Source organism: Ambystoma mexicanum, chromosome 1p (genome assembly GCF_040938575.1).
Source record: "Ambystoma mexicanum isolate Mex_15411 chromosome 1p, UKY_AmexF1_1, whole genome shotgun sequence".
NCBI classification, from domain to species: Eukaryota; Metazoa; Chordata; class Amphibia; order Caudata; family Ambystomatidae; genus Ambystoma; species Ambystoma mexicanum.
This window is the reverse complement of record NC_090921.1, coordinates 353,281,830-353,308,744: the sequence shown is the minus strand read 5'-3', so window position 1 is coordinate 353,308,744 and position 26,915 is coordinate 353,281,830. Positions and strand designations below refer to the sequence as shown.

Here is a 26,915-nt window from a genome sequence, read left to right as displayed (position 1 = left end):
ACAAGCAGAAGCGAGAATAATTTGCAAACTGAACTCCACACTACTTGGACTAAACACGGATAATGAGATGGTGTCCTTTCTTTACAGGACCCTATACTTCTGTATAATCCTTTTCTGTTAAAATGAATTAGCATGTTTTTGATACAATAAGTTACGTATATCTTTGTTTCTGGACAGGTTTCAGTACGACACCGTTGCAGTTTATCTCATTATGAGAATTGTAATGTTCGTATTGCTACTCGTAGTGAGTGATATCAGTTACATCAATGTAAGTAGATAGCGATTCCTAAGCTGTTACTTGCTTTAATCACACCGGAACCCATCTCAAACATACACACAACCACTACGTAATTGTAAGTAACAAGGATTGCTCAATAAGGTTCCGTGTAGAAATATTATAGTGACTTTAATTTAGAACTAATACACTACCAACACTTATTGATAGTATATCAAGAGAGATTGTAAATACAACAAGAAACATGTACGCAATGAATCAGTGTAATGATACAAACACTAGCTTAAAATGGCCGCCATGTGAACACAGGACAAATGCTGTTACACACAAAAAAGAAAACGGACCAGAGCAAGGATCCGTTTCCATGACAACTAGAATACACTAATGAAGGGCTAAGCGCAGACCGCTTTCCCCTCAGGAGAGTTCACCGCATGCGATTAGACGCGAGAACCAGGCTGACCGGTAAGAGACCATCCCAAGTGTAGCACACGCTGTGCTGGATAGATTGACTTGCCGTGTCCTCGGGACTGAGTTTCAGACGCTCGGCAACTTTGCTATTGTTTGCCGTGCGCAGCGAATCACGCGCGCACAGTTTTAGTTTGTCAGAACACTTTTGAAGCCACAAACTGAGTCAGCCAAGGAACGGAATGATAATGAAAGGGCATTACTTTCTCACAAACCTATGTATAAAATAGACGGATACACACAGTATTATTAATAAGGCAGTCTAAGTAACAGATATTTGAGTTCATTCATCTATACTATCTTGTTCATCAATTTACACTATCTCGTAGTATGAGGTGATATCTATGGTGATTTGACACATACAATTGGAGGTGATATATATTCGAGACTTGAAGAGAGACTACTATTGGCTTTAACCCAAAGGGGTAGTATATATGAAAATAAGGTAAAAAGAGACAATCTACATTTAATTTTTCTTGATTGATGATGTGATACTACATGTAACATTGACTAATGAAAATGTGATTTTGCCCATCTCTTGACCCCCACCAATCATCCCTTTTCCCCAATCCATTTTTTATCTGGTATTTTTGTTTACTTTGATTTATTAAGTGTTGCTACTTTTTATGGCTTGTTCTGATTCATCTACTTTTTTGTTGCAAATGGTTTAACATGTGAATGAACATTTTTGTGATCTTCATTTTTCCATGTTTTCATATTTATCTGGAACTTATTTTCATAATTTTGTGACCACTCATTTTTGTTTGATTGATATTTAAAACTAGCCCTGATTTGAAAAAGGTCCAAGAGGGACCGAAATACATGTCATCGTAAAGGGCATCCATACAATAAAACACTTGTTCAACAAACTGGGCGCAGTCTCAACTTGGGATTTTCTTTTTATTTAAACCATTCAGATGTGGTTTTCACTTTGCTAAACCACTCCCCAAGGGGACGCGACCGCATTGAATCTGTTGTAGAGAAAATAACCTCTCTTACTTATTTCTGAAAAAGATGTCGCCATGTTAGACCTGACCAGCATAGCCAAGCTCTCTTAAGAAACATACATTTATGAAGCCTAAGTGAAATAACGTGGATGGATTCTAGCTGGCTTCATATCCATGGGGGAGGTGCTGATAACACTAAGAAGGAATCTCTCCTCACACTCCATATTGTCGTATGTCACTATGTACCCGCCGACCGCGTCCCGGCCGAGGTCACAGTTCCACTACTTCTTTTCATACACTTCTACCACTGGTCCCGGACTAGTTGTAGTAGAGAAGCACGGACTGCTGCTAAAAATGCTGTATATGTTATGTGGGTGGAAAGCCTTCACGGTTAAAGTTAATGTACCTGTTTTCTGAAAAGAAACCTGCAATTATGCTGCCCGTGTTAGACCAGTTGTATAAGGCACGCCTTCCCTTCTGGTAACTGTGTTAATGTTCGCTCTGCTTCTGCATTTGTTGTGCGAGTTCATTCACAGGGAAGCTTGCACTGTTGCTGCTGCCTGTGCTGTGCAGGGTAGCTGCTCCATGTGTGAGAGAACATCTGTGGTGTGGTAAACCAGAACCTTTTTGGTTTTGAAAACTGATCTGGGTAATTCTGTTTCTAAAAGTGGGATCTGCTAACCAGACCCCGCTTTCATAATTCTCCATGAAAAACAGCATAATTCACGCATGTACCTTGCTGTGACCATCTCCTGACATTTCCAGCTGTTGTTCTGCAGTGCCAGCATGGCAGGTTCAAAGGTGAAATATGCATTCCTGAACACAGCTGCTGGAAGCCAAAACTCAACAAGATAGAGGTGCCTTTGGTTCAAAATATAACTGTGTTTACAGAAATCTGCTGACTATTATTTAAAGTTGCATATAAGCCATGTGTATTTTTGCCAGGGTGGCTTCTGAGATTACACAATTACATCGCAAGTAGCATTTTATGGCATATTACTGTATGCTCAGTGGACCATGACTCAGTCATGACAGGGCCTGGTGTATTTTAAGCTGTCTGGGCTGGGGGCATGGGCGTAATTTTAGGGGGGCAAGGGTGTTTGTCCCCCCAACAATCGTGGCACACCATTGTGTCACCTTCATTGGAAGGGGCCCCTATCCTTTACATGTCATGTCCCCTGACCATTTTCAGCAAAGTTACTCCACTGGCTGGTGGTACCCACAACAACCATGTTGGGTCCAGCCTAGGAAGTCCTCTTTTTGATCCCCTTAAAAATGGTTATCACCTTTCTCCTGGGAACAGGACCACTTCCTGGGAGGTCTCCTTGGAATCGGTGCTTCAAAGAAAGGCCGTTCACTACAGTGGCCACCTCCCACCATGGTGCTGATTACTGAAGTCATCATGGAAGGAGGCAGAGTTAGAATAGTCCAGGACTGTGTTTCAGTCTAGAGAGGGTTCTGGCATATTGGATTTTGGTAGGGCTCCTAATATTCATTTCCCACCCACTCCTGCAGACAAGGCATTCTGGGTCTGGTATCAGCTGGCAAAGGGCGCTTGTTAGAGCAGCCAAGATTGCATCCTTAATCACAGGTTCACTGTGGACCAATCCACTGTAGCGTTTTGCCTATATAGCTGCGGGGAAGCCTCCCCTTAATTGATTCATCTTTGGAGCACACTTGAATGATTCACCTGGAATTCTGTTGGAGATACAGTGTACTCTGCCTTAGAGGTAAAGACAGAGAGCATCATGGAATAAGAATACTCTTCTCCCTAAATGAGTTGAGGTCTTTCAGTCGAAGGTGAATGCTGCTGTTTTATATGGTTGTGAAATGTAAGGTCATTTGGACCTTGAGGTTTTAGATCATATTAAATATTTTCTTATTGTAAGGTATTGGCACTTGGTCCTAGTTCTCCAGGGGAAGCATTAAGAGCAGAGCTAGTGTTGCCCTCTATCAGTATTCTTCCACAGCGGAAATATTTACACTATGCAGTAATCATTTTTAGTGGTAGCACAGTAATCCCGAAAATTACAAATGTAATAGGGGAAATCGGGAGTTTGTTTCCCCAGTTAAAATTCCCCTATCTAAAATAAATGATATATTTAAATTAGTAATGGGGTTTGGACTATAGGCAATTGTTTAATTGGGAAATGCATTTGCCGATTTTAAAAGAATGGGCTTGCTATCTTGATCATGATATACTGTTAAGATATATTGTCAAGCTACTTTCATTGGAACATTTGATTGCTGCTCGTCATGATCTCTGGCCGACAATGTGATTATGCAAATGTGGTCTCCCAAATATCGTAGGATCATTTTAATGAACCGACTGAATGTATTGACCCTGAGGGGACATATGCGTTGGCTTGTAAAAACAAAGTTTTGTGTGTGCAGTTCAGGGGATACTGAAAGCCTGCTTCATTGTATGCCGATCTGTATAAATCTGATCGCTATTACTAAATTGTGGCTTAGGGGTCATTTTATTAAGTATACTATTAGCACAACTGCTGAGACAATGTTGTTCCTTTTATGTGTTAACTATATTAATGTTTTAATGGATAGATGTGTATTTGTGAAAGCAGCATTTATAAGGATTTTTAGACAATTTTAATGAAACGTGGACATTTTGCACACTTTGTATTCTGTATTATCCTTCAGGTGATTATTATTTTAATTGTAATTTAAATGTGTGTATTACTTTTTCTGAATTGTTTTACATTTTAATGTCGCTGCAGAATAAAAATATGTTCTTCTCTCTTACCTTCTTCCGACTACACTGAGTATCAGACGTTGTCCTTACTTCTGAGTGGGACGGCACAGAAAGACGGGCTAGGTCACTATAAAAGGAATGGACATGTGGAAACTATTATTGGTGTAAGCTGTTGTTGAGTGAGTACTGGAGATGGCTAGAGGTAGAGAGAAGTAGCGGAAAGAGCTGGAGAAAGGGCCTATTTGGGATGACCAGAAAAGGCCTACTGCAACGGAGACACTGTTGTGCAGGACCCTGCTCACTGGAGGTGGCAGAATCCTGCAAGTGCTCTCCACAAATATTCCTGGTTAGGAAGAGCACCTTGATCTTAGGACTCTGAACTGGGATTCCTTGCATTTCCAAATTGCTTTGATGCTGGCTTGAGCACCTTCAACGCCATCCAAGCTGCTGCAAGAGAACTGTTGGAGGCATCTTTTATCTTGACACTTGACCGCCTGCACATCTACGAGTTCCGATCGACGCCGATGCGAAAGCACCATTGGCTCTGCAGTTTCTCAGCTCAACACCACTTGCCTGGATACCAGCCTTTTCAAGATCCAAACTGTTGCTGCTGCAGTACCACAACACTGTGTTGAGCCAGTCGAGCCTGCTTGCTGCTGAAGGCGAATCTCGGTTTCTATGTTTCTGAGACCACCAAATCGTCCAGCCCTGCCAACCTGACATTGCCTGCCATTTTGCAGAATCTTCGACTTGCAAGCTGTCACCACTAATGAAACACACTGCATTGTTGGATCCCATCAACACTGCTCCCAGATTTGCCCTGGTCTGTCTTGAAACCACCCAGATTCTTGTTTTAATGCTAAAAAACGTGAACGGCAAGAAATAAAAGCATTTGATGTGGCTTTATCACCCTTGCCTTCCTAAAAGGACCTTCGAGACCGTTGAGCCCCCTTCTCTACCTTTTGAAAGACATATTCAATAACTTTGATACTTTGCTGCTGAAATCCTTGCCTGTCTACAATCCAGAGTAGTCCCTCTTTATTTTAAAGTGTGCTTTATCTGTTTTCCCTGTGATGAATTGGTGATGATTCCTCCCAGAAACCTGGTCTTGGACCGTTCTCGTCTGGACAAGGAAAGGCAGACGCTTCCTGATCGAGACCCTGGGGGTGGTGTACTGTGGGAGAATCACATAGGGGGGGGGGAATAGACCAGGAAGACTGGGAAACCCCCTGTTTAACTTTCCACCAAAAAAAAACTTTTGATGGCTGTTTGCCAAACTGCAGAATTTACAAGAAATAACTTTGCTGAAGGGGGACTACAAGTCCGATAATCCCAGGAGTACTGGGATAAGGAAGAAGTCTGAAGAGGCATGCAGTTGCATTAGTCACGCCTAACAGACTACAGCAGAAGGAACCTGGGAGGCACAAAAGGCCCCCTGAGGTGCAGGCAATTGGAAGGAGCTCGAACAGTGACTGGAATGCAAGCTGTAACAGTAGTTGCAGAAGGAAGAAGGTACAAGGTTGGAAAACCAAGCAGAAGTGGGAGAACAAGAGGGACACCAGAATGTGTAGACAGCAGATGTCACCTGCTTGTTCTGAGAGGGTCCTGTTCCCCCAAACTCTGAAGTGCAGAGGCTGCACAGCGGAAAGCATGTAGGAGAGCTGTCTTTCCCCATGTGAGCCTGATTGCTGTAATTACCGTGCAGCTAATGTTCTGGAGACCGAGGCGAGGAGCAGTTGTCAAGCTATGGGTCTCAAGAACGAGAGAGGCTCCAAAAACATGTGGCCGGATGGGAGACACCTACACAGTGGAAGGGTGTCTGTCCCTAAGAAGCAGTCTAAGTCGTGGCAGAAATCGTAAAAGCAGTGCGACCTGCAGAGCAAGTGTTAAAGAAGCCGGTGAGTGAAGCACAGCATTTTAAGACCTTGAGTGACCATTGCCAGCAACAGTATCCAGTTTCCTATTCACTCAGGTATGGTTAAAAACAAGTAGAATTTGTTTGTTGAAGCTGTAATACAGGAACAATGGAAATATAGCACTTGCGTACGATATGAACAACCTTTTTACTTGTGTGAAAAGCAAACGTTGCTTAAACCCTTTGTTCAACCCTTAAAAACTGTTACTGTCTGAAGGAGTGGTTGAGCGTGTCTAATTATGATGCCCAAAGACGGACTGAATGCTATCCTTCACTTTATACGGGAATACAATTTAATACTAATATTTATACTCTGAAAACTACATTAAGAAGTAGTCGGTGTGCCTAATTGTAACTCCTAAGGAAAGACTGAACTCTATTCTTTACTTTAACATGGCCTACCTTCCATATATAAAAAGTTAAAGTGTATATATTATTGAGGAAGAGAACAAGCATTGCCTAAGCCAAGAGTGTCCCCATATTAACAGCAAATCCAGCCTCTCTCACACTTAAAAAGCAATCTAACTGTTACTGTGAAGTTACTATCAGTTAAACTGGCCTATGATACACGTGTGCAAGCATTACCTGAAGCTAAAAGAGTGGCACCAAGGCTTTTATGTAATTTTCCTGGCTGACAGCTGGCAGAAAGGTGCAGGTAACGTTGGGGAAGGGAAACTGGTGGCTTGTAAAGACTATTTTGAAGTTGTGCCAGAGACTGTGGAAGACAGAGAGAAGTGAATTTTAAAGGTGAACTCAGGTTGTTATTGTGGCAGACAAACAAGAGAGGCAAAGAGGCTGTCGCTTTTGAAGAGAGATATTCAGAGGAAGCCTACTTGAAGGTGCTGAAGTACTTTAAAGTATATCTTGTCAAAGCCTGTCTAGAAGATGCAACACTGTAATAGTCTAAACAAGGCCTCGGAAACACCTGCAGACCCAGGTATTGAGCCCTCATAGGATTTACAACCATAAGGTTAATACACAACAACATTCTATGGATTCATATGGACTATACCAGTAAGACGAACAACACAAATTCTACATCATAATACCATTCATGGGTTTATACCAAGAGGAATGAAACGTCTTTAGATTGGAGTAATTACTAACGTGAATCCATTGTTACAAATGTATTCCCATCTATGAAGAGCATACAACAGTGGATGAAGGCCTTGAAAACGATGCAAGTCGAAACACTTGTCGGCCTACATCCTGTTCTAATAAAGACACTGCAACACATGCATATTTTTGTATCTGAACTTTGAAGAGATATGAAACCAGCAATTTGATTACATTTACAAATCAATGGGCAGAGCGCCTCATGCCAGTCACGCATTATCAATACTCCTAGGACTCTGCATGGTTTTGCTCTTACTCAGCTGCCTGAAAGTTCCCAATCCATAACAATCAGCTGCATAGTCCATTGCATCTTGGCTAAAGCAGCGGTTTCACGTTTGTCATCTTGGAATGGCACATAACCTTTGACAATAATATGATACTTGTGTGTTTCACCTCCCAAGTAATGTTTAATTCAGGATGATTTTTCCTTGTGTGTGACAACATTGACCTGTGGCATATAACATGTTAGTTTAGTGAATGAATAATTCTAAAAAATATTCATGAACAATATTGGGAACATGCTCGCCTTCACACTAGTGACTGCAAGATAAAACTTGTTTTTAAAGCAAGCTTAATTGTTTCCATAAAGTTTCAGAACGCTGGTGTGGAAGGGGTGTGGGGCTGTCGCGTGCATCACATTTGTTAAAGCAATTGTGGCACTTCGTGTCAGTGTAATGTTCGGAGCAAGCTTTTCGAAATTAGAACGAATTGTGTAGATTGTTACTTCTCACAGCCTTCTGCATCCACTCAACTCTCTCCATTCAATCCTTTCTGAGACATCCTGTATGAAAATATAACATGTTCTACAGGAATAAAGAAGCCAATGCCAACAACATGGCTTCATGAGTATGCACATGAGTTCTTGAAGATTTCCGGAGCATGCACGATAAGACTGCAGCGGAAACCCGAGAGCTTGGAAACGTGCAGATGTCATGAAGCAGTCGATTGGGATGGATCTTCAATAGCAAATCTGTAATTAAGTTATTGGCAAAGGTCTGGCTTTGAAAATATAGAGAATAGCCTTTTTTGTCCTGTTAGGACTTTCCACAAAAACTCTGGCCTTTTAAAACAAAACCAGCTCTATGGACTTTGCTAATGATTGTTTAAAATAGCTCCACGAGTCCAGGAATGTAACACTATATTTTGCTAAAATCAGACTCCTTCTCCTTGTTCTCCCTCCCCTGTACATCCCCTGTGTCGGCCCCTCTCTAGCGTACAGTGCTCTGAAGTGGGCATGATGCCCATTATGGAACACTATTAAATAAACAAATGCTTTTCTTGTGTGGGTGTTATATCTTGGTAAGATCTACCACTAACCGTACAGCTCCGAGATGGCCTAATTGATAAACCACATGTCATCAGGACGCTCCTCAAATATGGCAACTGTACCGCCTTTTGCATTGTAGAATTTTGATGGCAAAAATGTTCGATGCAAATTGAAGATTTATATTTTGTAAATAAACTGTGAAAAAGGATTAAATCAGAGAAAGGGCTACTGTCAGTATACTGAAATTTCAGTGGATCTTTGTCCTTATGCAGGAAAAAATATTTGCGATATATCTCTTAAATTGTGTTTCCGGTTAGATCATATAAGATGAGGTTCAGTGGGTCACTGCATGAAATACATTTTGACTTAAAGAGATCTTCACCAACATTTTATTAGTCTTTGTACCAACATACATAGACGGATAGATCGTAGAGATTATTTTACAGTGAAAATTCTCTCTTACACTGGCCAGCCAGCTCCCTATGCTGATGTGATGGGTTATCTCTTGCATAACCAAACAGGAGTTTGGAAAGGACAGTTTGCAAACTTATGTTCGCAGTTACTTTGAGGTCCTGGGGACATGGTGAAGCAGAGGGTCAAGGTGTACTGCAGGTGGGTGTAACATGATGTTCTAATAATCACAGAGAATGAAACCTGCAAGAGGTTGACATTTCTGATGGCTGAGGATGGACAGTGAGTTCCCTGGTAAATTGCTAGGCTTGATAGAAACAATCACAAATCAATGATTGTTGATCAATACAGTAGTTATTGCAAGTTCTCCAATGTTGAGGTGTTAGTGAGTATGTATCATAATTATTGCGAGACAACAGGTATTTTGACCAAAAACACTTTCAATGTACAATGCTTACACCACTTCAGGATTACCCTGAACACTGCTGTTACTAGCAAGAGCAGTGTTCAGGATACTCCCAAAGCATGTGCCTTACGATAAAAGGAACAGTAATTAGCAATTGACTTATTAATGGTGGGTAATGCATGACACACAGACAAGGAATGAGACAAGATAGATAGTAATCCAGGGGCCAGGATATATTTTTACAAGGAGTATTGTCCTATGTACAGTGGTGCTACGGTAGTCAAGGAGGAGTGATGTGTTGTGATACTAACGGTGCTCCGTTAAGAGGTGGAGCTTAAGGGCACATTTAAATGAGTGGGTGGTGGTGTTATTTTTTGATGAGGTGGGGTGGTGGGTTCCAGTGGGTTCCAGTGGTAAGGGCCAAAGAGGGAGAATGATTGGAAAGCAAGGGGCTGTGCAGGGTGCCCAAGGAATGGAGAAATTGAGGAGGGTGCTTGACCAGAGGTTGTGAGGAAGAGACTAGTGGAAGATAGTTTATGCCAGGTTGGGTGTGTGGAGCCCATGGATGAATTTCAAGACAAGGAGTAAACATTTGAAAAGGGACTGATTTTGCATAGAGAGACAACCAGCATGGATCCCCCACAGTTATCTAGAATGGGAGTAGAGTGGTGAAGAATATAGAGGGAGAGGAAGTTGAGTATTTGGTATTTGATATAATGGGCAGAAGAATTAGAGAGCATGGGTAAGGTGGAGTCAGTGCAGCTGTCAGGGTAATTGAATACAATAGTTAGAATAAGGCCTTAATGGAACGCTACGTAAGGGGAGGGCAGATATTCCAGATATTGAACAGGTTATTTGTGTTAGGAGGGCTAAGGTAGTGAAGACTGGGATTGCTGCCAAAAAGATCTCCAAAGTTGCATGCCATATTGGGAGAGGAATGCAAGTTAGTGGAGAAAATGATTGGGCGAGTGAAGGAGCTAGGGGCATTGGAGGCTGAAATGTTAGTGACTTTTTTCTTTGCAGAGTTAAGAATGATACAACAAAGAGCCATCCATTCCCTGGCTGCTGAGAGACAATAAGAGATGCAAGCAGACAGATGAGGATGAGGGAAGTGAAAAATAAATGTTTTGGGAAACATCTGCAAAGAGATAAGAGTAGACAAAGGAGGCTAAGAGTTGTCAGAGAGACCTGGGATACAGGATGAAGAGTAACAAGCTGAGGGCAGAGCACTGAGGGACACTATATCATAGACAGCAGAGAGGTCAAGGAGAGTGAGGCAGAACAATTGAGACATGGGTAAGAGCTTTTTCCGCAGTGTTGCCTGCAGTATCTGGATTGGAGATTGTCTTCAAGGTCACTTTTATCATGGTTGATGAGTATCCTGTTGAAGACAACCCTTCATTATTGTTCAATAATAAGGAAGGAGAGATAAAGGTTGATAATTAGTAGGATTAGTTGGTGACCACTGGAGGCTTCTTGAGGATCTTTGGGACAACAGCTAAAATAAAGCATTCATGAAAGGCCCCAAGCGAAAGGGAGAAAAAAGGGAGAATAGATTCAGATGACGGCAAGAGGTGCAAGTTCCAGACCATCTATGAGGGAAATGGGTCAACAGGTGTGCATCAGGGGTTGACTGTTGTTGGGATGGAAGTCAGCTGAGTGGGAGAAGTTAGAGAGAACCAACACAGTTGGGAAATGGTGGGGATATGAGAGGGGCCAGAGGGAGGCAGGTGCAGGGAATTGATAGTGGTTAATTGTCCCAGATTTAGAGATCTGAAACAGAAAGCACTGTGGAGGAGAATCTCTCTGGCATAGTGAAACCAGGATGGCTGGGAGGTTTGAGGAGAGTTTGCAGTGGTGAGAGAAGTAGGTGCGGAGAACAGTAGCTCATCTATTTCTGTTTTGTGTTTGAAATCAGCTACTGCTCGTTTTGTCTTTATGGTCACAAATGCTGGAGGACATGCACAAGATTTGCCAAAATGTAAGGACTAGATGAGCTACATACACGAGACATAGGGCACTCTGAGGTACAATCCTCGGGGTCTATTTTTTGCCATTACATGCCCCACGTGGCACATCCGAATATCCCATCTCATGGTTTACTCACAGTTTAGCCTCCCATTCTGTTTTGCAGGCCACGTAGCGCTGCACCTGTGCCTGGTTTATGCCGTACATAGACATCCACAGAAATGTGCCTCCAAAAACAAATGTCCAGAAGGTGTAGCGCCGCCGTGGGTCGGGGTCAAAGCTGTGTAGAAAGAACCAGATACAAAAACAAAGACCATGAGAAACGGCTGCAGATTACCATACAGAACCATAAATGTAATAAGAAAAATATAGCAATCTGGATCACTGTCCATTCAGACTGGGCTGTACAGTTCCATGTGAAATTATCTTTTCTAAAAACCGCTTTTGCAAAAAGGTGTGCTGAATGAGTTTTTTTAGAGGTTTTTTTATTGTCTCTTTCTCCCTTATGTGGACTCCACCCTACAGCCTTGCTGTCCTCCTACACTGTTATGGGTGCAACTACTCATGCAATCTTCTTTTATTGTTAATCTCTTACCCCTTTTCCCCATGCATTTTTTAAACTGACCTTATCGTAACAGACATTTAAAAGAAAAAATCTCTTTTTATACTTTACCAGTTGTGTTTCACCCCAGGGTACCTATGGATTGGTCTCAAGATCAAGGTGCCACTTGCTGCTCCATGTAGTAAACAAGCAGTGCAAAATTCCATAGTCACAACAGCTACAGGCCTTGAAATGGTGCGCTGTCCCACTGGTCATATGACGGCTATGTGGAATAGGTGCCCTGCCACTAATATGTAGAAAATTATCCTAGGATGCATGATAAGGTAATGAGGTTCATTCCCATCACTGGTGCTTGCAAAGGCTTAATCCTTTTGAAGCACCTACCTCTAAAAAGAATGCTGCACATGTTGTTCATCTACCATGAATTTCCTATTCTCATGCACTTTCCCCCAGTTTTTGTGTGTCCCCCAACAAGGTTTAACATTGTCCATTGTCTAGAGATGTGGCAATATTCCAGGGAGTGTGGCCATATGCCCCTATCTGCCCTAATAGGATATTGTGCTACCACCCCATGGTAGATATCTAATTGTAGAGAAACTTTGGGTGTCTTCATTTATCAATGATTAGAAAAAAAGAGGGGGCCACAGACATTCCTTTCCTAAACCATGATAGTAGTATAAGGATCCCCCTTTTGTCTCCATCAAAATTTTGAAAGGTGGTCATGCCCCCCGTTTACGCTCTTAGTCTCACCCGCTTTTGATATGCATTGATAAAAACTTAATATACATTTGATATAAAAAATATATCATCATTTTTTTAAATCAATTTATATCAAATGTATATTTTTACAGGAAGTGAGTGTAATTTTATATCAATGGATATAAAATGTATATTTGTATATAAAGTGGGTATACATTTTATATATTTGGATGTAAGTGAATATACATTTTATAGAGAATATACATTTTATAGAAAGCATCCGACGGGGGTGTTGTTTGGATGTGGGTTGAAGTGAGCTCCGAAAGAATGGGCACTGTGAATCTAGTGTTTTGGAGAGTGACGCAGTGATGACGTCGCAGTGGGGTTCCACCCTGATGTGATCGGAAGCAGAAAATAATATCAAAAGTATTTTGTTATCTTTTTAATATGAACATACAAAAATGTATATAAAACATTCTATTTTTAATATGCATATGTACATAAAAATGAATAGACAACACAATATTCTTGATATACAAATGTATCTAAAAATCAATATTAAAAATTATATTTTTTGATATAGCAATTTATATGAAAATTAAGCCTTTTCTATATAGCATTTTTATTTCAAATTTGTATATAAGTTCCCCCCACCAAATGGAAATAAAAAATGTTTGATTTCAATTTTGATATAAGAATGTATATACATTTTATTTGAACTGGCTTTCATACATAGTGGAAATAAAGACTGGCAGCCCAAAATAACCCTACGTGAATTCGATTTATAAGTAAACTGTGCTTCCCAGAGCCCCTACAAAGGCAATCTATTGTTTTTATTGCGTCTACAGCATCTTGTGCACAGATTACATGTTTCCCTGTGACACTCTGTGACCAAGCAAACAGCGTTGCTGTGGTGTTTTATCTGTGACAAGGCATGTGGAATCCCAGGAATGTAGTGACTCACAGAGCAGCATTCTTTCCACATCAGCAGAAAACACAGAAAAACACAGATGGGTCTTTATATTTAGCTTGCCAGCATATAGGATGTTCTGCCACAGCTGTGTAAATACACGCCAGGAAAATACACACTGACATTGTTTATCACCTAAACCCAACTGACGGAAGGATGGCATGGGAAACAGCTGCAAGCTGAGGTTAATTTGAGATGTTTCCTGGGTCCAGCACCACTCGCTAATTCTTGCTGAGTAGGCAGGAAATAGAATGCTGCACTTTGTTGATAATGCACCGCGTCTCTGAACTGAGGAAACAGCTTGGACCCAGGAAATAGCTAAAATATGATTTGTTACAAACCCCATTTCTGCGAAATCTGTATGTGTTGATAAGAAAACCTCTCAGGGTGAGGATGTGTAGTGATACACGAAATTGCAACCTTGCCAATCAGGGCTTTAGATGACAGCATTAGCCGCTGAAAGCCAATAGTGTATTCAAAGTATGTGCTAAAAATGCTGACAGTAGTCTGTTGTAGCACTTCCATTATGCAGTAGTGAGCTACAAGGAATATGCAGGCCTAGTATGAAATAGGTCACATTAAGCATTGTTGATAGACAGGCAGGGAGGGCCCCTAGCTCTGTACCTAATAGGTATTTTTGGAGTGTTTGGAACATCATGGCACCTATATAGCGCTTAGATAGCCAGTCTTAAGCGCTATAAACACTAAGCTATGAGTGCATGCCTTTTAGAGCTTGCAGATGGGGTTAATACATCCCTGCTTCCCTTAGAATATTCAGCCTCACTAACGGTAGCCCTGGCTCCAAGCTAATCTTCCTTTTCTCTGGGAAGGTACTGATAAGACATTCCTCAGCCAGCGCAGATGGGAACCAAGGGAGGGGGTAGGAGCGAGCAGGGAGCATCTCAGAGAGAGCTGGGTTTTTTCCATGAACCAGCCTCACAGGGAAAGTTCTGGAACTATGCGTCATGGTGACTGACAGCAAGAGATTATAAAATATCCATGCACACATGGGATCAGGGGGAGATCGCCTGTGGACTTGATTCGTGTACAGTCAGGTGCCCGGAATTGGCTCTCACGGTGTCCTCCAGCCTTGTTTTTCTATGAAAAACCCAGGTCTCCCAGGGCTGAGATTAAGGGACGTAAGACTGTGTTTCTCTATGTTTCTCTATATTTCTTTATGTTTCTCTATGTTTATCTAAGTTCCATGTTTCACTATATTTTGCATTGCTCTTTGTTTTATGCTTTGTAATATTCTCTAACTTGAATCCCAAATGTATATGAAATTCACTGCTTAGAATAAATATGCTAAAACTTTGAGGGTGTCATTTGTCACTAGCATGAGATCACTGCTCAGCACAATAGAACCTGTATTTTGGGCTGAATTGGGTATTTTTGCTCTCAAAGGGCTGGCCCCGAGGAAGATTTTGCCCATATCAAGACATTTGGTGGCAGCTTTGTGGGATTTGTGAAGAGCAGTGCCATGCTGACATGACAAATGGTGTGAGAGAACACAGTGTAGAGTGGGGAGCAGGCTGTCGCATTTCCTTGATGGTCTCACTGCAGCTCTGAGACTTCAAAAGGCAGCAATGTTGTGTCGGCTTGCCGTGGCCGATAGCTTGTGTGGTTAAGACTCCCTTCAGTAAATCAGTCGTGACTGACTTATTGCATGGGATTGGTGCCAGGGAGTACAAGGCAATAAACGAGCGGGAAATGGCTTTGTTTAAAGCACTCCGATGAATGGTTAAGAAAGATGTATGCTCAATTAGAAAAAGAATTTTATCATGTGGTTTCCCAAGTTTAAAGTTGTAATTTGGAATGCATAATGAGACGGAGTTCTCATCTCTATTCTGTCATGAGGGCAGGAAAAAAAAATAATTGCAGGGATTTGACATGCAAATTGTGAATAGTGATTTAACCATTGACTCAGCCCCAGTGTGCTAGCGAGTGGGGGCTGTAATGTTCGGAGGCGAAGGTTCGTTTTTTTTGATGTATGCTTTTGAGTGTTGGCATTCCTGAAGGGGAATGAGCCATGCTTAGGAGAATGAGTAACATCTGTGCTGAGAGCCTAAAGAGTTTTTTTCTTTCTTTTGGCAACTGTAAAATTCCATGTGCTAATGGTGGCAAATTCTGTTTAAAGGAAACACACTAAAATGGTTATATTGCATTTTAGGCTGTGCCATGCTTATATTGGGTGAGAGACTCACTTAAAAGGAAAGTGAGTGAATGTTATTTGGATTTTCGATTTTTGTGTACTGATTTGAAATTGCAGAATCAGTTTGCAATGGTTGGGGGGAAAAACAATTTATATTTTTCTAAATTGCCCCTGGAGTATTTTTGACTGTCCCCATGCTATGCCATGGATTTGTGCTGTTGCCTTATAAGTGATGTATGATTTGGAAATAGTGACCTGTTGACTGTGATACATGGGGAAAAAATGTTGTTGACACATTAAACAGCCCACAAGCAATAGAGTGTGGGTTGTTCTTGCAGAAAAAAAAACGTGCAGGGAGCTGCACTAAATATGGCATTTTTTATTTTTTAAATGCACTGAAATGAGTGGTTATAGTTTGGCAATGGTACAACAGAATGAAACATCTGTGTGTGATAAGATAGCACAAAGATTTAATGGGTTGCGAGTTCTCTTGAAAGATCGCACATTACAAGAAAAGTGCCGCTTTTGAAAACAAGAGTCTTGCTGTGTGTGCAGAGCTTGTGCCTTGAAGCTGTCTTGGGCGAGGTGCAGGAAGGCAAACAAAAGCAGAAACAGTACAAGAAAGAGTTAATCTGGATGAACTGTCTGAAACGAGTGCTTCCCATTGAAGCCGCCACAGTGTAAGAGTTATAGAGCAAAAAGAGATAAGCTGCGTGCTCATGGCGCTGCCAGGTGCACACGAAAGATAAACATGCCTGCATTCCTGAGGAAGGGGGAGCAAAAACAGAGAGCTGTTCAAAAAGTAAAGAATTTGCCCAGTAAACTGTGGTACGGAGCAAAGGCTTCATGCAGGATGGCAGACGGGCACATCACATCTGAACATTTACCTATGCATCTGTGAATGGGCCAAGAAAAGACAGCTGCCCATTCCAACAGACATTACTGTGCAAACCGCATTCCCATGTGATGTGATGTGAAGTGAAGTGAAACGCCATTGCTGTGCAAGCTGCATTCCAATGCTCCATGTGATGTGAACTGAAGTAAAGCGCTGTGCACTGGAGAAGAAACCTCTAGGCGCTTTGAGAAGAGAAAATACACATCTGGCAAACTGCAAGCTACATTGCCAGGGATGGAGTAACTGACAAATACATTATGGCATTCCAGATGGAAGCAAAACTGACAAAAAGTGCTTAGCCGTTTTGCAAGAGACAACATGCAGAGCGGGGCTTTGAAGTACAACATGAACACTGCACATTAGCCATGATCCAGAAGCCACACGGCTTAGTGCAAGAATGAATGATTTGTTGAAGCAACAAAAGAAACTGACTCAGACTATCGCACTCAAAGGGGTGGTTCAGGAAACAGCAAACACCCTTTGGAAAAAATGACAAGTGAAAAAAACCAGAGGCTTGAAAAACAGCTGCCTGTACAACTGCAAGCGGTATTGGACTGAAAGACTTTACCTTTGAAAAATGGAGTGATGCCAGCAGGGCAAACTGAATCAAGATCATGAGACACTGGAAGCAAGTTGGCGCCTGGCATTTGTGATCGCTTTGGTGAAAAAAAAAAAAGAAAAGCATTGTGCGACCTGGGTACTTACTATATGGCTTTGTAAAAGCACAGATCAGTCTGAGGTACCATTGACCAGCTATGATTGCATTGCACAAATGAGTTTGTGATTAGGCAGTTACACCCCGTATGGTTGAGTGTAAATAAGCCCCCAGAAACATGCAGAAAGGTGATAAATAATTGCAGTAGCAATGACAAAGTGTGTAGTTACCTGATGAGACTTTTTGAAGATGGGGGTGGTATTATGGGAAGGGGTGGATAACGCTGATATTGAAGTTTTGATGACATCCTAACATGGATAATAATGATATTGAACTTTTGATGAAATCCTAACATTTCTGTTTGTATTTTGCCTAGACAAAGCACGACAAGACATTTTACAATATCAGAAAATTAATATGCAGTTTGTGGGTGACACTGATCAAAGAAGGGTCAGACGCATTCTCAGAGAAAGCGAGCCACTGCGACATGCTATTTCAACTTTAACGTGCCCTGCACCGCACTCAATGCTGTAACCTGCGAATAGTGTCCAACAGAGTAATAACTTTTGCTGAACTGGCACGATGCAGACTTGGCTAATTATCAAGTATTTGATGCTACACATTTAAATGACATGTTTTGCCCTTTCTTGTTTAAAGGACTATGGACAATGAATTGTGGACTGTAACATCAGGCACCACATACAGCTGTGTGACACAGCAATTGAATGCTAACACATTGAAAAATGGTTTTTAAATGCACTGTTGAGATGAATCTGAAAAAACCAAATGGTTTTACTCTTCCAACTGAATGGCTTTAACCAGAGATGTTTTGTTTTTTTTTTGAAGAAAAAAAAAATATTCTACATTGCACGTAGGCAGGAGAATGATTTATGAACTGTTGGGGCAGCAGAATTATGCAAGCAGGAGCGTAATTTATTTTGAGATAAGATGGGTGCGCACATCAAAGTCACCTGTGCGTAGGTTAAGATTCTTAATTGAAGTAATGCTGCCAAGTGTATGAGCTATAATTTGAAATGGTAATCTTTGAAACACTGGATACATTTACAGCCAGCTTAAGGCAGGTAAATGAAACCATGACTGACTTGATGTTTGATTTTATGACACAGAGTGTGACACGGTTTTTGTTAAACCAACCAGTTTCATGTTTTTGTGGGGACAGCTGTCTCCAGCACACTAATGCAAAGAGTCACCTTTTGATTGTAGACATTTGGAATAATTCTTTGGAAAAGCGCTACAAATGAGTATCCACATGGAATTGCTAGTGTATTGGCCAGGCACATTGTCAGGCATCTTTTGTCACTGAATGGATACCATTTGTTTAATTTGTCTAATGTGATGTTTTTCTGACCAAGAACTGCAGCGAGTGTTCTCGCCAAGATTTTATGGACTATAACTTGACTAAATGAATTTTTTCCATGGTGTGATGAAACAGCCACTGCCGGATAGTAGTATGGTGTTTGTGGCTAAAGTTATTATTGTATATGGTAGATATCCCACTTGAAGAAGGGTATTCTCCAAGTCACAGAAGGTAGACACTGTGAACCTGTTAGATTTTCCAGTAGTAAGACAACATGTAAATTGTAGGCTGGTAATGCACACCTTCATTATTACAGTGATACACTTAGACATAGATTTATCATGAGGCAATGTTTCCTTAGTACTACCAAGCTGCCACAAATGGAGTCCATTTCTATGGCCCATCACTAGAGTGCGCGTAGCTAGGGAGCTAGATTCATTAATTGCAGGTGCTTTATATGCTTGTGACATAGAAACTGTGCACAATAAGCTAGCCACTATGGGTTCTGATGCCAGCTCTGCTATAGAACTTCTGGCCTAGTGGGGCCCATTGATATGCCCAGCACTGCTACAAGTATTGACAGCCAATTGAAGATGACAGAATTTTAGACATGAAGACATTTTTGTCTGCCATAGGGCAGGTCAACAAGACTGCTAAATACACACAATGCATTGTATGGCAAACATTGTTAAATCAGCAGGTGTTGGCTTTTTACTGGGTGGGGGCAACCATCCTCCACACACTGGCACGCAGAGCTACAGTTACCAGCATACATATGGATTGAATTGCTTGCTTTTTGATTGCATGAATAACACATGCCATGCTTTGATGTAAATTAGTAGAATTGTTTTTATTTAGATAACCTGGTGCCCATGGGTTCACCTTGTTCACGAAATTAGATGGTTTCTGGTTGGGTTCCACCTACCTGGGGGGAAGTGTCTAGTCACACAGCCCACAGTCACGCGTGAATGCCCTGGGATCAGGGGGAGGGTAGGCCCTTAGAGTGAAAGGCTGCCAGGTTTTAGAATTGGTAACCATACATAAATGCAATAGTGCATTGTAGATTAGACTACACTGGATTGCCTTGAAATTTTAACTGCATGTTGCTTTTTAACTGACAATCAGTTATACAAAATTGATTTAGGTATTTTTGTGTAGGCCAGGTTTTGGCTAGAGTAAATGTCCATGTTCACTTTGTGTAGGTATTTTTGTGTAGGCCAGGTTTTGGCAAGGGTATATGTCACTGTTCACTTTGTGTGCATTTTTGTTTAGGTAGTGTTTTACCTTGCATGCCACGCTAACTAACCGCTAGAAGATAGTTTGCTTAAACCTCTTGCAAAGCCCCAAGGTCTTTATCACTGCACTTAATACTATATTGATAGGTATTAGTCAGCATTTGTCGCACAAACGTTGAATAGGGGTGGAATGTAGTGATACACGAAATTGCAACCTTGCCAATCAGGGCTTTAGATGACAGCATTAGCCGCTGAAAGCCAATAGTGTATTCAAAGTATGTGCTAAAAATGCTGACAGTAGTCTGTTGTAGCACTTCCATTATGCAGTAGTGAGCTACAAGGAATATGCAGGCCTAGTATGAAATAGGTCACATTAAGCATTGTTGATAGACAGGCAGGGAGGGCCCCTAGCTCTGTACCTAATAGGTATTTTTGGAGTGTTTGGAACATCATGGCACCTATATAGCGCTTAGATAGCCAGTCTTAAGCGCTATAAACACTAAGCTATGAGTGCATGCCTTTTAGAGCTTGCAGATGGGGTTAATACATCCCTGCTTCCCTTAGAATATTCAGCCTCACTAACGGTAGCCCTGGCTCCAAGCTAATCTTCCTTTTCTCTGGGAAGGTACTGATAAGACATTCCTCAGCCAGCGCAGATGGGAACCAAGGGAGGGGGTAGGAGCGAGCAGGGAGCATCTCAGAGAGAGCTGGGTTTTTTCCATGAACCAGCCTCACAGGGAAAGTTCTGGAACTATGCGTCATGGTGACTGACAGCAAGAGATTATAAAATATCCATGCACACATGGGATCAGGGGGAGATCGCCTGTGGACTTGATTCGTGTACAGTCAGGTGCCCGGAATTGGCTCTCACGGTGTCCTCCAGCCTTGTTTTTCTATGAAAAACCCAGGTCTCTCAGGGCTGAGATTAAGGGACGTAAGACTGTGTTTCTCTATGTTTCTCTATATTTCTTTATGTTTCTCTATGTTTATCTAAGTTCCATGTTTCACTATATTTTGCATTGCTCTTTGTTTTATGCTTTGTAATATTCTCTAACTTGAATCCCAAATGTATATGAAATTCACTGCTTAGAATAAATATGCTAAAACTTTGAGGGTGTCATTTGTCACTAGCATGAGATCACTGCTCAGCACAATAGAACCTGTATTTTGGGCTGAATTGGGTATTTTTGCTCTCAAAGGGCTGGCCCCGAGGAAGATTTTGCCCATATCAAGACAGGATGTGTTTTCACCTCTTAAAAGGGGAGCCTGACTGCATTAGTGGTGCCCCTTTTGCCTGGGCTTGGGAATTCTGTTAAGAGTGTTGGCCTGCTGATCCCATAGTTCTGGGAGACCCTCTGCAAAGCCTTTTAATTGGAAACTGGCATAGGTATTTATTCAAGCTGATTTCAACAACATTAAAACGGTGAGCACTGGGATATTTTAAGATAGCTTTAAGGTATTGGTTTGTTTATTTTTCTAAATATCTACAATCTTTGTGGTTTTATTCAAGCATACATATAAGGGCATGTGATACTGTATTTATTGTTATTCAGGCCCTCTATGATTAAAGATGTTTTATAGTGCTTAGAATGCACGCAAAGGGACTAGGCTGTGTATTTTAAACTAAACAGCTATGAGCTTTTAATGATGTGTTTAAAAATGTACAGTGTTCTTAGAATGCTCTGTGGGTTTGAATGCCAGCCAGGATAATGCAGTGGTCCTGGTAGTGCCGGATTGTATTTCTGTGTGTGTGTGTGTGTGATATCACCTGGGCACAGAGCTTATGTTCTAGAACTGGTTTTGATATTTTGAGAAGAGCGCTTGGGAACAAGTTAAAAATGTGTAGATGATTTTGTAAGTGTTTATAGCTTGGCTACAAAATCAATCAGACACTTCAATATTAAAGCTTTAAAAGTATGAGGTCAAGACAGCAAAGCCAGTGACCCCTATCTCTGTCACCCCTTTTTGGGCAAACTCATGGAGAAGCTGGTCATCCCCCAATTGACACTCCACACCAAAATGGTTGGCTGCCTCGATGACCACCAGCCCGGTTTCAGGGCTTCCAGAGGCACAGAAACTGCTCTCCTTAACACCTGTGAAGACCTGCTCTCTAACCTGGACTCAAAAACACCCTCTGTTCTGATCTGCCTCAATCTTTCTTCTGCCATTGACAGAGTAAACCACTCCATACTTATTAACTGTCTCCATGATATACTTGGCATCACAGAGCGGGCATTGCGTGGCTGACCTCCTTCATTTCAAACAGACACTCCCAAGTGCAAATGGGTCCTTTTCTCTTTTCCACCTCACTCTCTGCCTGTGGCGTCTCTCAGGCTCTATCCTATCATCATGCTCTTTAATATGTAGCTGCCCCCTCTGGCCCACTTGATCCTCACCTTCTCCCCTCACTTCCAGCATTATCAAGATGACACACAGCTTTCATTCAAGCCATCCTCTACCCCCTGCACCCCCTCCACTCTCATGCCTGACTGCTATGCAGGCATGGTGCTCTACCAAAGATCTCTGCTTTAATGCCAGTAAGATGGAGATCCTTCTCATTGGGGCACCTGCTCCTTGTTTCCTCCCCACTCTCTGGCCAGCCTCCTTGGGTCCCCTCCCTTCACCCACTTGTGAGACAAAAGGCAAAAAACGAGGGATCATCTTTGATTTCTCTCTCTCTTTCTCTCCACACATCACGGGCCTTGTTAAGAAGTGCAACTTTCATCTCCACCTCCTCAGGGGCTGTCTGCCTTTCCTCACTTTCCCCCAGAAGCTCAACGTCCCTAGAGCCCTGATTCTCTCTAACCTGGATTACTGCAACAGCCTCTTTCCTCCATTCACCCCCTCAAGCTCAGAATCTGTATCTCTTCAGCCCTAAAATCTCTCCACTGGCTCCTGGTGACCACAAGGATCAGATTCAAGACCCTATGCATCATCCACAAGGCTGTCTGGGTCCTAGGACCTCTCTACATCCAGCTTTCCCTCCATAAATACCTCCATGCCAAAGTCCTTTGGCCCTCTAGCTCCAACTCCCTGCTGGTCAAACGGTTCTCCAAGCAGAGAGTTGGAGGTAGATCCCTCCCTCGGCTGGTTCCTCCCTCTGGAACGTCCTCCCTGCCCCTCTCAGACTTGAGACTGATCTATTAAGTTCCAGAAACTTCTCAAGACTTTTCTTTTCTCTGCTTCCTTCCCTCTCCCCTTAACGCTCCCTCTGCCGCTTCAACTTGGGCCTGGTCACTACTGAGTCACACAGGGGCCAGACCATCCCCCTAACATTCCCCCCAGCATCCTCCGCCAGCACTTGCCCTCGGACTCCCTTCCCCGGACTAGCCCTAACCTGGGTCACCCTGTCCACCGCACTCACCCTCCCTTCTCCCTCTCTTTCCCCTGGCACTTGCCATCTTGGCCCCCCCAGCACTTGCCCACCCCCCCTACCTTGGGCATCCCACTCCTGCACTTCTCCCTCTACCCACGCCTTCACTTACTAACTTGTTTTGTTTAGTTTAGTTTATTTATTTATATTGCGCACCAGACCCGAAGGTATGAGGGCGCAGGAGCAGTAAGGTTATTCTCAGCTTGGTAACATTGCTGTACAGTAATTTACAGTGTATGCATAGGTTAATACAGTTGCGATGGATACAATGATATACAGTTTACAAATATACATATTTACATAGAAGCATAGAATGCAAAGGCAGGTCAGTTACTGGTCGTTATTCTTTAGCCACTGGATGTAGTTACGTCTAAAGAGGGGGTAGGTTTGGGGTGTCCTAAAGGCGAGTGGTAGGGAGTTCCAGTGTTGGGCTGCTTTCACCTGGAAGCTGTTACCGCCCATTTTGGATCGGTTGAACCTGGGAACTGTAAGCAAGTTAGCATTGGAAGTTCTGGTGGGCCTGTTAGGGGAGTATCTTTTTATTCTGTCAGCTAAGTAGTGGGGGGCAGCATTATTGAGGCATTTGTGTGTTACTGAGGCTACTTTGAGCCAGATTTTGTCGGTGGTGGTGAGCCAGTTGTGAGATCTCCTGATGTTGGAGATATGTGCTCTCTTGGGGATGCTGAGCGCTGCCCTGAGAGCATTATTTTGCAAGGTCTGGATTTTTTTAGTAATCTGTTTGTTGGCTCCAACATAAAGGGCGTTACAATAGTCAAGTTTTGATAAAACAAGGGCTCTGGCAAGGGTAATGCAATTCTCAGTGGATAGGAAAGGTTTGGCTGTTCTTATAAGCTTACATGTGTAGGCTGTGGAAGAGGCCATGGAGCTAACCTGTTTATGGAAGGAGAGGGCGGAGTCTAGGTAGATTCCTAGGGTTTTCACTACTTTTGCTACCTTGATGGGGTTGCCATCTATAGTGAAGCTCGAGTAGATATGTTCCAGTTTCTTTAGGTTAGGGGTGGATCCGAGGATGATGAGTTCAGTCTTGTCAAAATTCAGGCATAGACTGTGGGAAGCCATTCATGTCTGGATGATGAGGTACACCCTGTTCACCAAGGCCAAATCCTTGTTGTAATCTCCCGTCAACGGGATGAGGATCTGGGTATCATCAGCATAATTAGTGTAGGTGATACCCAGACCGTCCAGATCATCAAACAGGGGCTTCATGAACATGTTGTAGAGTGTAGGGGAGACGCATGAATCCTGGGGGACCCCACATGTGATGGGGATGAGGTCGGCGGAGGCTGAGGTGGAGAAGACACGCATTGATCTGTTGCTCAGGAATGACTCAATCCAGATTGGGAGAAGTGGGCAGCCGAGTCTAGGTGGTTATAGAGAATTCTGTGATCCACTAGATCGAATGCTGCGGAGAGGTCTAGAAGAAGCAATAGAGCTGTTTTCCCATTATCTCTCAGAGTGTCAATTTGGGCCATAAGGTCAATGAGAGCTGTCTTTGTCCCATGTTGGGGTCTAAAGCCTGATTTCCGGATTCCCAGGAGGTGGTTTTGCTCAAGATATTTTTTTATTTGTCTTATCTAATATTTTGAGCAAAAAGGGGATGATGGTAATGGGTCTGTAGTTAGTGGGTATCGTCGGGTCTAGGGAGGTTTTTTTGAGTAAAGGGAGGACCCACAATTCTTTAAAGTTATTAGGGATGGTACCTGATGAGAAGGCGGCCTTAATACATTTGGTGATGAATGGTGAGAGGTCTCTAGCTGCGTCTTTGATGATTTCTTCGGGGCAAGGGTCGCCCTGACAGTTTGAGGGTTTAGGCTGAGGATGATTTTTTCCACTTCTAGCGTAGAGACTTTGGAAAAGGTGAAGCGGATTAGGTATCGGGTTCTGAGGCGTGAGGCGTGGTTTTGGTGTGTGGGAGTATTAGTGAAGTTGGTAGTTTTGTGCTTGTACGTTAGGATTGTCACAAGGCCAATATAATTGTTTTTGTTGTTTCTCACATAACACCATTGTTCTTTAAAAGATATCACCACCATTGTGTCTTCTAGGGATAACACGTTTCTTCTTCTTACTCGGCTGTCCGCGTCAGGCTTTTGATCTGCTTTTCTTGGTGAGTTTTGGGAGGGCTGCGCAGCAGCGATGCTGACCTTTTTCTCTTAACGCTCCTACGTGTTTTATAAATGAGTCTTGATCCATCCTGGCCCTCCTTTCTCTATTTGGTGAGACTCTCAGCAACTGTCGTTGACAAGCTTCCCATGACATCTTTTGCAATATTAGTGGCAGCCGTTTTCACGTGCAGCTTTGACTATTCAAATCCGCGACATAGGAAGAGCATCTAAAAATTCTTCTAAAGATTCTGCCGAGCACTGCACCATGCATAACAGGGGTGCCCCTAAAATACAGCTGATCGTCTTAACCGGCCTTGTTCATGGAATATTACATATATGCCCCGGGGTCTCCATAGTTCTTCACCACAGCAATTATAATGCTGTTTTATTAGTCTTTAAGCCGGATCGGTCTGAAGTGCAACTGCAGCCAAATTATTCTGTATTTAAATGATACAAACTGCCCCTGGTTGTCCATTATCTGCTTGTTGATGGTGTCGAAATGGTTTTAACACATGGGTACCTACTCCGGCTTGTTGTATTGAATGTTCACAATATTGTTGTTGTTCCCTTTAATGGGCACGGTTCTAAGTAGCAGGGCATAGCTATCTCCCACCCTTTGATACTCCATGATATCGCTCTAAATCAGGAAGCTATAAAAGCCCCTGTTCATATCGGTGCAGGTATTGTCTCACGGTTCTTTACCTCCAATGTGTTGCACGCTTCCCAATACGCAGTCTTCCCGTTGTTGAAAACCTATCAGATGCATCTGACCCCTATAAAAATAGGTTCTGATTTTGTGGGTCTAGCGGCAGCATCGTATCTCCATACTCGGGTATGATTGAAACGGCTTTGTTGATGACTCTGACAAGTTCCTGTATGTTTGGATAATACCCCTCTGGGAAGCCGCCTAGACAGAGCCATAGAGGGTTTGTTAGTTTTATGATAAATCTGCCTTCCCCTGGGGATAAAGAGTCCCATGATCGGACGTACTGAATTTCAATGAGTGCCACCGTCCATTGCCCCTACAAATTTACGGGTTTAGAAGCTTCACAGTAAAGTTGGGTATTTTGTTGCCTGGGAATGTCTCGGCTAAAGCGTTGCTGGGAAGCATAATATAGAAAGGTGCAGACTCCATGCCACCCTGCTACACACCTGTGGCCTCTAGCGATCCGACGGGTACCCAAGTGTTCAATTTGTCAAGCCACCCCAGCCATTTGGCTAGATACTGTTTCCTGGCTCCACAAACTTTACTCTTTATGACTTTTTTAATTCTATAAACTCGCCTTTGGTCTTTACTGACTTTCTGGATCTCCTCCCTGCAAAAAACACCTTGAAAAACCTCACCCGAATAATCAATTAGTGTGTATATATAGAGGCCCGCCCTTTGAGTCACTCCATTTACGATAAATATCTTGTTGCTGTAGTGCTGCTTATATCCCTTTATAAAAACACCATTGTGTTTTGAGATCCGCCCATGAGCCTACATTTTTGAT

General features: G+C 42.5%; 1 protein-coding gene across 1 annotated transcript in view; it reads right to left on the bottom strand.

Moving 5' to 3' along the window:
• The window catches only part of LOC138482856 (sodium/iodide cotransporter-like), a 570,535-nt gene that overhangs the window by 483,842 nt on the left and 59,778 nt on the right, over positions 1–26,915 (bottom strand). The window contains exon 6 of the mRNA XM_069613845.1: positions 11,580–11,720. Within this exon, the coding sequence (XP_069469946.1) occupies positions 11,580–11,720 (141 nt within the window). The remainder of the gene's footprint in view (positions 1–11,579; positions 11,721–26,915) is intronic.